Source organism: Thermobia domestica, chromosome 3, assembly GCF_964235325.1.
Source record: "Thermobia domestica chromosome 3, izTheDome1.hap1.1, whole genome shotgun sequence".
Classification (NCBI taxonomy): domain Eukaryota; kingdom Metazoa; phylum Arthropoda; class Insecta; order Zygentoma; family Lepismatidae; genus Thermobia; species Thermobia domestica.
In genome coordinates this window covers 11607593-11620388 of record NC_137456.1, presented here as the reverse complement: position 1 = coordinate 11620388, position 12796 = coordinate 11607593, and the positions used below count along the sequence as shown (strand labels likewise).

Below are 12796 nucleotides of genomic sequence, written 5' to 3'. Positions count from 1 at the left end.
GGTTATCGGTTTTCTCCAAAATCGGTTCGGTTTTCAGCGGATCCGGTTTCAGTTTTCTTCAAAACCGGTTCCGGTTTTTTTTCCAAAATTTGTTCTATTTCTGACCAGAATAGTGTTTTGTTGTTCTCCGGAAACCGAATCCGTTTCCACAGAAATAGTTTTATGTGTTTTCCAAAAAATTTCACCGAAACCGGTTTCGGTAAAAACCGAAATGACGGTTTTTCGGGTTTCGGTTTTTCTAGAAACCGGTTTTGCCTATCCCTAGTAATAACATAAGCCACATACAAATAATAAAACAAGACAAGTTGATAAAGAAACATTTAGCACAAGACTAGTAATAACTTTTCTACAAAGGGTGCATACGATTGTATTTTTGCAAGTTGGACTAAATAATTACTATCGAAAATACGAGCATACAAGTATATTTTGTTTAAATACAATTACTCTACTCAACTTCATGCAACTAAATTTCATTTTATTTACTACAAGGAAAGCTCTTTTTGCAGAAAAAAATAATATTGATTCTAATTTGTTTGGAAATGTATCTACTTTAGCTACAACATCCAACAAGGACAGTATCAGACAGATGATACCATTAATCATTTACCAGATATTAATGAAAACAGTACAACAGTGCAAGTAATACGACATAAGCAGTTTCGATAAACTGTATGCAGATACAAATGGGAACAAATAAGAAGAAAATAAATACAAGGTGACTCGAAAGTTGCAATACACAATAATTCAAAAGTGTTTTACAAGCCTCTCTGGTCAATTCGTTGTTTGAAATTTGCCGTCCACTATATGAAACATGGACCTTACATGTGAAACGTACGTTTACGGTAGAATCCGATCCCCAATGCGTCCAAAATTCAAGGCTCTCCCATCGGAAATCGAACGCAGAACCCCATTAACTAGAGCTGCGCGCGCTAACCACAAGACTAGTGGAGAGGGAGTGTAATATCCTCCCTGACCTTCTTGCAACTGGTAAACTCTGCACGCAGGATTATTCCAATGTATTTCTCTTCGTTAATGGTCTTATCTCACGGAATAATATACGAAGCACATCCAGAAAGTAAGTTTCCCACACGTCCCATAGCTAGGAAACCGTATGTTGCGCGAAGCAACTGCGTGCACGTGAGAAAATAAGGTTCTAGCATGCACCAGCGGAACTTCCCCAGTGCTCTCAGTAGCGTCGTGACAGTGATTGAAGATGGACGTTCCTATTCCAGCTCCCGCCGCGTGTGGAGTGCGAGCAGTGATAAAGTTTTTGAATGCACAGTGCATAGCGCCGATTGAAATCCATCGTCAGCTGTATCGCTGCAAAAATGTCAATGCTGACCCATGCTCCTTGCTTTGTGTTCTGGAGTCAGTTGTTTCGGCATCCAGCTGGCACACAACTTCTTGAACAACAGGTGCTCCGTGACAATGGTATGCAATAAGGAGCGGGAAATCTGCGGGAACTGACCGCTGAGTTCCGTTATTGTGAAGCGACGATTCTGCATGATGCGTTCCCGAACAAGGTACACAAGGTCGTCTGTGATGACGGTTGGCCTCCGACTATACTCCTTATCATACACATTTTGGCATCCTGCTTCAAATTGTCTACACCAGTAAGGCACAATCTGCTTGCTCATGACGTTAGGCCCATATTCTTTATAAATGAATATAAAGAAAAACTTAAAATAGACAAAAATAAGGCATGGTCAAATTTTGCCAGGGAAAAACTAAGCATGGACCCATGGGGCATGCCTTATAAAATAATAACAGATAAAGTACAACCGTCCTTGGTGCTGTCTACTATGAAAAAACACGACGAAACATATACAAATGATATGAAAGAAACAATGGAATACATAATAGATACGTTACTCCCCAATGACGACCCATCAACAGACAATGATGAAAACAAGAAGGACAGGGAAAACTATATCAACTATAATCCAGGTGAACTCTCAAATCTAGAAGAAATAAAAACTAATAATGAGGAGATAGAGGAAATTATAAAGGATTTAAAAAGTAACAAAGCGCCAGGACCAGATGGCTTGAAATCCGAAATTTATAAAAATTGCAGACAAAGTTGGGTACCATATTTGGTCAGGTTATATAACAAATGTATTGAATTAGGTTCATTCCCAAGAAACTGGAAGAAAGCCAAATTAATCATATTGCAGAAACAAAAAGCTGGTACGATTACCTCTCCCAAGTCATATAGACCAATATGCCTCTTGGACATTTTAGGCAAAATACTAGAAAAAATAATAGCTAAACGAATAAATGCTAAGCGAGGAGACTTAAGCAAGTGTAAACTACAGTTCGGTTTTAGAAAAAATAAGGGAACGACAGACGCAATAAATAGACTTTTGGATCTAATAGAAAGAGCTAAAGGTATAGGAGGAAAGTACACTCTCGTAATTTTTGTCGATATTGCTGGCGCTTTTGATAACTTATGGTGGCCGGCCATGTTTAAAGAATTGCAGAACCTACAGATTGACGCAGGTATTCTACGGTTAGTCAAAAGTTACTGCACAGACAGAGAAGTAACTTATTCAGCTTCTAATATGGAAATAAGAAAAAACATAACAAAGGGATGTCCACAAGGATCTATATTGGGACCTCTGCTCTGGGACATCATGTTGCAACCAGGATTAAAAAGCATAAATAACTTAGAAGAAATAACTGGCTTAGTGGCTTACGCAGACGACATAGCGTTAATCATAAATGGAAAAAGCCGAACGGAACTGGAAGCAAGGTCAAACCTAGTTATGGAAAAATTATTGAATTGGTGTAAACTTACAAAATTAAATATATCTCCTGACAAAACAAAATACATGTTAGTTAATGGGAAATTGGAAAGAAATCCTATTATAAAAATTGGTATTAAGTCCATTTCCAGAGTAGAAATTTTTAAATATCTTGGCATATGGTTGGACCAGTTGCTGAACTTTGCAGTCCATATAAATAAACAAAAAGAGAAGATAATCGGAATTGCAAATAAAATTTTTTATATAATGGCAAGAGACTTTAGATTGTCGGCAAGGCATTGTCTAACATATTACAAGGCAATATTTGTAACAATCGCTGCTTATGGCTCAAGTTCTTGGAGCCACAGACTACTAGAAAATGCTAAAATAAGAACAAAGGTAGACAGTATTCAAAGAAGTATTTTAATAAGAATGACCGGGGCAATGGGTACTACACCTGTGGAAGCCCTACAAGTTCTTTTAGGCATAGAACCTTTATATCTATCAATACTGAGACAATCAGGTCGATATTGGCTGCAAAAGGGCAACCTAGTAAAAGTGGAAAGAATATTTAAACACAGACTTCTCACGAGGGAGGAAATGGACAATTATATAAGGAGGAAATGGCAGGAAACTTGGACAAATAGCACCAAAGCCCGAAGATTATTTAATATTTTTCCTAACATTGACCAAAGACTAGAAATGGGAGATCTTCATTTTAATAAACACATGACACAATTTTTAACCGGACATGGACCATTCAAAACTACATTTTATAAATTAGGACTTTTAGATAATGACGTATGTGATTGTGGAAATATCCAAACACCCGATCACATAACCTTTTACTGTGAGAACATTACTTTGTTCGAAGATGACCACAACATAAGAGCACATCTAAGAAACGATTTTGAACTAAATGGAATACAGGAAATAATAAGAGACAAAGAAAAAAGACTAAAGCTTAGCAGTCTGTGTAGCAAAATATTAGAAATAAACAGAGTGCAAATAAGCCTTGACTTGGCAAGAAGAAGAAGATAAAATTTCTGCATGTCTAGGGAAGATCATAAATATAGCCAAAACAATCTTAGTCTAATAACCAAGTCCTTGGTGTTTTGTGTGTGTGTGTGTGTGTGTCTTGTGTGTTTATCAGTGTAGTGTAGTAAGGGAAATGTAATGGTGTAGTTGTAGTATTTCAGTGTTTTATGGTGATCTAAAGTAGAAATATGAAGTGCGGAGGACCGTGTAAAAAAGTAGATAAAAACTGAAATGCGGAGGACCGCCAAAATTAGGAAGTCTATAGGTACAGTAATACAGGTGAAAACCAAGTGTTATTAATAACTATAATAGAATAAGGTTTAAGGTGAAAAACCTAATAGTCATACAGGTAATGAACTAAAAAAAAAAAAAAAAAAAAAAAAAAAGAATGAATGAAATGAAATGAAAATAGAAAAGTTGAATTCAATTCATAGATAATTCATACAGGTGAGATCACCTATGTTAGTCATGTTGTAATTGTAGTGTTATGAGTACTGTGTGTTTGTAAATTGTGTTGTATCTATGTTATCATGTATGTATTAAAAATGTTTCTCTTTTATTTCCAGAATAAAGGATACGCATATAAGAAGAAGAAAACTGAGACCTGAGATAAGCATTTTAGGACTCAGGTCATAAAAGCCCCACCCCCTAGCACTTGGGTATACAAAACGAAAAGAGAGATGAGATAAAAAAAAAAAAAAAGGAGAGAGATTATCACAGAGTTCGGGGCAGATGCGTCTGCTGGTAAGACCGTAAGAAAACGGCAAGAGCAGGGGTAGTGGAGGAATTAAAAAAAAAAAAAAAAAAGGCCCATAGACCTAGCACAGCAAACAATGGATTTCAATTGGTGCTATGTATGCCCTGCGCATTCAAAGATTTTATCATTGCTCGCACTTCACACGCGGCGGGAGCTGGAATAGGAACGTCCATCTTCAACCACTTCCGCAACGCTACTGAGAGCACTACGGAATTTCCGCTAGTGTATGTGCCATGCTAGGACCTTACTCTCTCGCGTACATGCAGTTGCTTCGCGCAACACACAGTTTTCTAGCTATGGGACGCGTAGGAAACTTACTTTCTGGATGTGCCTCTTAACTTATGTACAACTTACGAATTGCTCTGCATTATAGAAAAAAGCTGTAACTGGGAAACGCTTGGTACGTCATATTGGCTTTTTCAGTCATATGGTACTGTAGTCGGGTTCAAAGTGAAAACATACACCGTATTGTTTTATTCAGAATAATCTACAGTATCATTTTGGAGCAAATATATACATAATCTACATATTAACATTAGCAGCTTCTAGCTGATTTTTTTTTTTTTTTTCGCGTGGCTGATTACACATGCATTAGTTTGGACATAACTAAAGGAAGTTGGGCTAATCTGCTAGTCTAATAATGCTAGATCATAAAAAATCTACCATTAAGCTTTCCAAATAGCATGCAACTTATTAACAAAACTTGAAAACTAGTCAGTAGAAAAACTAGCTTTTTACAGCGAAGACATTGACGTCATATAATACCATGCTCACCAGTAATAATATACTGGAGGATACAAGCCAACGCCGATCAGTCCATAATTAACAACGATTTTCATATCGTATGGCTTAGTTTCATCTTTCAACTGCAAAAGCAAAAAACATGACAATTTAGCAAAAGGCCCATAAAACAAAATAGTAAAGGCATATATACAGGGTGTTTCAAAACAACACCGACAACGTTTGGGAGGTGAATCCTGACACCAAGATAAATCAAAAAGTATAGACTAACCTGGGTGCACAAATGCTTCCTTTCAGAGTTATAGGCTGCAGAAAACATGAATCAATTAACTTTACACGTCTATAGCTCCAATACTATGGGACCTACCGTAGTCGGGTCAAGACTTCATTCAGGAACTAATATGTGTGCTATCCAAAAGTACATGTTTAAGAATCCTGGGGCGCGAGTTTGTCTACGGGCATATACTTTAAGTACTCACCAACTACCTCTATAAAAATTGTTGTGGAACTATCGCTGGATTCTGAAAATGGATATTTGGATTCGGCACATACTGGTTCCTAAGTGAAGTCTTGACCTGACTATGGTAGGTCCCATGATACTGGAACTATGAACCTTTAAAGTTCATTTTTTCATGTTTTCGGCAGCCTATAACAACGAAATGACGGATTTCTATATCCAGGTTGGTCTATACTACATATATTTACACAATTACCAGCAACAATAAAGATAAGCGTTATGTCAAGTATTTCTATTTCGAATACAAAATCCATACACCGAGATAATTAATGCGATTTATGATTTCACCAGAGGAGGAAGGATTTCCTATTTTAACAATCTTATAGGTATTTCCAAATCCCCCCCCCCTCCAATAAACTACTTGGTAATAAGTTTCCATACATATTACACACTTACCAGCAACAATAAAGATAAGCGTTATATTACCTTTTGAGTATGTTGACTTAAAATGAGTCAATTTCTGTCTAAGTCATAAGAACAAAAGATCTATTCGTTTAGCCAAAACCACAACAGTTGGCCTGTCACGGATTCAAGATACACTTTTTGGGGGGAAGTTGGGGATAAGCTCCTGGACGAATGATATAACATTCATACGTATAAAATTTAGTTTTGATTTTTTCAAAAAGATTTAAAATTTCTTGTTTATTCTTAATGCTTTGTTAACCTAGAGGAAATTGTTACAAGCTGAACTGTTACAGATTCAAGAACAGTGTTAAAATAATTTTAGGAGGTACAATTATTTTGAAACTATTGAATTATATAGGTAAATAAAAGATAAATTATATTAAATTGAATCTCTTCATTTATCAGAAAATACTTGATTCATCTGTGGATTTAGAAACTAAGAATTATACAAAAAGAAAGGAAATAACAGATCTCTTTACCTAAAATATCCAGTAATTCACAATACGTGGAGATGGTTTCGGAGTAATATGAACTCTTTCCTCAATGCCCACGTTAAAAGTTTCGTTGTTAAGTGACATAGTGTACAAATCTCCCATCCAATTAATCCTGAAAACCATTAATAGAGGAAAAAGATTGTTTTTATGTTCCTCTTATTTCTCAAAGTCCGCGATAAAAACCGATAGATATGTAGCACGTAAGTGCACAAGAAGAGAATATAAAGCCATCGACTTTTAACACAGAATTTGAGGAGTAAGAGAAATACTGAAACACATTTTGAAAATTGGTTTTTCTTGCTAATAGCTGTCGAGTGTACCGTAAGTCAAAAAATTAAAATATTGAAGAAATCAAAATCAAAATAAGCTGTATCATATCGTAAATTGTGTTATATAAATTACAAAAGGAATAGCGAATTTGTACCTTAATTAAAGAGTGAAATTGAACTAGTGGTTGCAATCTCTTATTGTCATAAAATGACAATATTTTATTAATGAAACAACTGACTTACAATGGTAGTATAGTGGATATTTTTGTAACAATATAAATTATTTAACAGTGAACATCCAAGAGTACTGAATTCATAACCAGACATAGTATGTCAGATTAATTGTATAACAGATCATTATAATTTTACTCAATGTTTAACCAAACGGAAATAAGCTAAATATTTAAGTATTTAAACTTTGCCTGTCATTTTAGAGACCTCCTAATATCATGTCACATGCAAAATAGACAGTTAAAGTTCTCTGTAGTCATACTTTACCTTATTCCATATTTCGCTTGGTCTTGACTGGACAATGGTCTTTCTTGCGGTATTTGTAATTTCGTATAGACCATTCCATTGCGATGCTGGATACAGGACCCATAATGCAGAATGCAGAATGATTTTTTACTTGCAAACTTGGTCATTTTATATGGACTATTATCCTTGTTTGCTTTAATTATTTTTCCTTTTTACTTTGCCAAAAGCCAACATAAAAATTTACAAAATCTTAGGAAAGTCCTAATTACATTTTCTGAGAAATATTGTTGTTATCTAATGATGTACAAATAAGTATTTTGAACTTTAATTTACCCTGAGGTTTGCTTTCATCTTTTTCGTGATTTTATCCGAATTGTTAATTACTACTGACAAGCAATGTTATTTGACTACAGGTGATTCTTGACTGTTTTGCTTCTGCTTCCAACGATTTCTTGATTACAAGTGCTGTCCTTGTGAGTTTTAAAAATAATGTGATGCACGTACCCAAAAGTTAAAACATTACAAAAGACTTCGTTCCATTTTCACCTACCAAATTGCCATTATAATTTTTTATGAAAAAATGATTTTTTAAATTCTTAGTTTATGGTTTCATTACACGAGATTAGCCACATGAGAGACATGTTCACGATGCCACTTGTTTCGCAGCGAAGCTTTCAACTTTGGCACTGAGGAAGGAGATGACATTACTCCGAAACCGTATGGAAATATAGTATATTTACTGGATACTTTACGTGGGAACTGTTCTTTCTTTTTAAATAATGAAGTCAAAATTGAACCACAGCATAAATTAAGGAAATATTTATCAGATATTTTCAGATTGTATTGTATTGTATTTTCGGTCTCTTTTCATACGTTTCATACTTCATACTACAATGCATCTGAAGTGGACACGCCATTTATATATAAACACAAAAATAAAAGAAACAATAATAATATAAATTACGCCTATTTAGGTTTGTAATTAGGTTATTGCATAGATTAGTAACTTCTGTCTTATATTTTGCATATCATTATTATATCTTACACTTTGTAAGATATCATTATTAAAATTAAAGGTAGAGAAGTAATTATTTGCACTGTATGCAGAAATGCTTGCACATATATCTAATGCTAAAAACAAGTAATGACACTGATTTACGGTACATCATGTAAAATTTTTATTCAGTTAGCAGTTCATGTACATATTCCTCTACCGAGTAAAGCAGTGTTGTAATAAATATTTCTGGAGTTTTTTTTTTTTTTTTTTTTTTTAATTTAGCAACAGAGACCTGAGTTTTTATATCTTTGAGTCAAAGCATAATACCCACGTATTGACACTCTTTTTCATATAATACAGTGCTATGTTCTACAATGGAAAAGCTTTGTTTATTTCTTGTATGATGATTATGCTGTTCTTCTACTCGCGTAAGGACAATCTCTAGATATCTCTTTACAAATCACTAAATTAAAGATATAGAAATACGGTACTGAAAGTACACATAATAACTCTTTAGAATCGTAACTGTATTACTCCAGAAATACAAAAAACATTGTGATAATTACGACGAATATAGATATAATTTTTTTACTATTAATTTAGACTGTCAACTAATACTTTACTTGTATTTATACTTAAAAGTACCCTTTAATGTGGAAGAAACTGATTGTTGAAAGAATGAGAGAGAGACAGCACACATGCACGAAAAAAAAAAAAAAAGGCTACAATACCATGGGTACAGGACTTGTGGATATACGAAAGTCCCAACAATGGCATAGTTCTTGAGGGAATCAAAGTCATACGGTTGTTTCTTGTTGTTCTCGACCTGCATAAATAAAAATAACAAAAGAAAAACATAATAATAGAAAAGCAAACATGTAAAAAAAAAAATAATAAATAAATAAATAACTTAACAAATTAAGATTTGCCAGAATGGAAATCAAATGTAATAAGAAACTTCCAAACTTACCATTGATAACCTTAATAATACTTCAGACCACTTTAGAGGTTGACAAAAGGAGTTACATAAATAAATAAACATAGTCTAGAGTCGATACCAGAAACCAATAATATATAATCCAAAAGGCATTCTATCTGCTAGTTTTATTATCCAATCGCCACTATACTCATGCAGAGTTGCTAGGTTTTACTTTTCCTGTCGAATGTTATACAAGGTGGCCACAAAATCCTGTTAATCCTTGACAAATGCTAATGTAATTTTCCTTGTTTCTTGTTTGTTTAGATTCGCCGAAAACTTTCACGACTCACAAGTGTTTCTTTGCTTCTTGTTTTGTTTGAATTCACCGAAAGCTTTCAGAACTCATAAGCAGGGTCGGATTTAGGGGGGTACAAAGGTGCACGTGCACTCCAACCCCTTCGTTGTAAATATACACTACCTAAAGTGAAAAGCTAGCAGTAAGCTGGCTGCAAAATCAATAGTTTCTGTCAATTTTCTGAAGGTTGAAGGAAAAGGATTCATCGAGAGCAGACACTGAGCATTTCCAGAGCAATTCCTAATTCACACTACAGATGCCTAAGGATATTAAAAAAAAAAAAAAAAAACTCAAATTTAATTCAAATGTACTGGTTGTTATTTGGTGCACCCCCCTCAGAAAATCCTGGATCCGACCCTGCTCATAAGTATTTCTTTGCTTCTTGTTTGTTCGAATTCGCCGAAACCTTTCAAGACTTGTAAGTGTTTCCTTGCTTCTTGTTTGTTTGAATTCAACGAAAAGCTTTCAAGATTCACAAGTGTTTCCTTGCTTCTTGTTTGTTTGAATTCGACGAAAGATTTCAAAATTCACAAGGGTTTTCTTGTTTTTCTCTTTGTTTGAATTCGACGAAAGCTTTCAAGACTCACAAGTGTTTCCTTGCTTCTTGTTTGTTTGAATTCGACGAAAGCTTTCAAGACTCACAAGTGTTTCCTTGCTTCTTGTTTGTTTGAATTCGACGAAAGCTTTCAAGACTCACAAGTGTTTCCTTGCTTCTTATCAGTTTGAATTCACCAAGAGCTTTCAAGATTCATAATGCTCTGTTCAGTTAGATGAAAAGGTGAGGGAGAATGATGGGATTTTTTTTCAGATAGGTAATTGAATTTTGAATATACCTAATAGCCTAACCAGATAGCGTTTAAAGGAACATTTTCTTCTTTATAATAAAGATATTATGCCAATTTTTGTTTAGGTTGCCCCAGTCAAAATTTAATCTCTTTTATAAAATAGTTGGCTGCTGTTTTAAGTGTAATGTCACTTTTAGCACTCTGGCTATATGAGATGTGGCCCTACAGCTTAACCTGGGATCCAAAACACATGAGCTTCCAGTAAGTTTTCTGAATCGCCAAAGGCGTGTATACTAACCACATGTCCAAGAGGGAGTTGTTTTTATTTATTTATAAGAATGCAATGTTTCAATGTATTGCCAATTAGTAAAAATATATAATAAATAACTTTAAATGCACTTCAATTGCGCTAAACTGTTTTAGTAATCTCTATTGCCTTCGTTAGTAGCGCTTGGAAACTAATATGGAAATTATTTTCACCCCTCGGGATTTCATTGTGCACTTTTTATGTGAGTCCAATTGAAAAATGATGAAGTTTAAATTTTTCTTAATGCAAAATCCGTTGTGCCCGAAAAACTATTCTTTCTAATGATTTACTACTGCAATTCTTCACACTGGAACTTCTTTTCTAGGTGTATTATAATGGTTATATAGTCAATAATTCTTACACCACTAATTATACGTTAATTTTTACACAGAAGTCTATAATTACGGTATCCCTTTGATTTATTGATAAAAATGATAATAATAAAAAAAAAAACATTATTAATATGTAAATCATACGTAAAAGGAAATAAAGGGGCAATGAACTTAGAACCAGGAAGAAACAGAATTAAATAAGACAAAAGACAACTTGTTAACTTCTAAAGAGAAAGAAAATGCAAGGTAATCTACACTTGTAATATGCGAAAATCTTATGAAACCGCAAACGCTGTAGTTTTATGTTTTTTCAAGGAATGTTTAGCAAAATCCACAACTTGTCAAAATTTTGACTGACGAATGTATATATATATTGAGCAAAGACTAAGATGAAAAACCTCCGATTTTGAAACCAGGACGAAAGGAGCAAAAACCCGAGAGTGAAAGAAGACAATAGCAGAACAAAAGATGAACCCATAATACGGAGACTGGAAAAGTTCAGGGTGGTGGTTCTGTCCTGTTCTGTGCTGGGCTCTCAGTCATCTTCGTCAAAAATTGAGTCGTTATCAGTAATTAGTTCTTCAGTCTCCAGACTTCTGTCTGTGTCAGACTCTGACACATTTCATCATTCATCTTTGGAAGTTGTATTTAAACTTCGGCACCACCAATACTTCAGTAAAAAGGGTTCCAGAGCTCCTTCGTGGCTAAGCGGTTAGCATACGCGCCTTTGGCGTCGGAAACCCGGGTTCGATTCCCGGCAGAAGCTCATGTGGTTCGAATTCCACGTTAATCAGTAGGTCCACGTCTCATATAACCCCACTGCTGACGTTAAACTCAAAATCATCCCAAAGGGGTTTCAGTTACATCATGTTTAAAAAACGATTAATCGACTACCGAATTTCGGAAAACATCGACTAATCACCTAGAATGACAGAAAAACAGTTTCATCCGTTCTGCCTGAGAAAAGGATCATTAGCGCCGACACTAAGGAGGATCATTGAAAAGCAAAATTTCTGTATACAGGTTAGTCTTGGCTCATATTTGTGTTACGTTAATAGTGGCAATCTGTAGATTCACTCGGGTATAAATTAAAACACACACTTAAGACACCAAAAACAAAATTAAACATTTTCAACCATCAAAGTTCTTGTATTTCAATTGAGATACAAGACACATATTCGAAAAATGCATTGTTTGGCTGTTTGATTTTGCCGCTCACAACAAAATGTGAGTAGAACTCTCTTTCACTGGTATAAAATTAAATTTCAAAATTTTCACGCCCTGAAAGAACATACCAGTGAGGGTAGATGACATAATTTAATTTTTGCACAAAAGTCTATAATTTAATTTTTGCGCAGAAGTTTAGTGTATAAACTACATCAAGAAAAGCAGAGGCAACTCTTAAGGAAGATTCATATTGTTAGTGTTTAATGGACTTTCACAGCGAAAGAATTGTTCAGAATTCACAAACAAGAATTCAGTTTTTTCAGTAAGAGATCACAGTGTATGTATATCGATCGAGAAAATAAAATCTACATAAACATGTTTACCAAGATCTCTTATTTCAGTTTTAGAACATTAGTTTCGAAAGCACAATATATGTTTATAAAATGATTCAATCTTCATGTGAATATGATGTAATTTGGTAACAAGGCTATA

At 34.5% G+C, this 12796-nt stretch overlaps 1 protein-coding gene across 3 annotated transcripts in view; it reads right to left on the bottom strand.

The window, feature by feature from the left end:
* LOC145682411 (mpv17-like protein) overlaps positions 1-12796 on the bottom strand; it is a 48161-nt gene that overhangs the window by 27979 nt on the left and 7386 nt on the right. For 2 of the 3 annotated variants that reach the window (XM_081754034.1, XM_081754033.1), the window contains exon 2: positions 9171-9265. In XM_081754034.1, coding sequence (XP_081610160.1) covers positions 9171-9265 — 95 coding nt within the window. Of the gene's footprint in view, positions 1-5313; positions 5406-9170; positions 9266-12796 lie in introns of all 3 variants that reach the window. The other variant, XM_081754035.1, reaches the window with a different exon arrangement.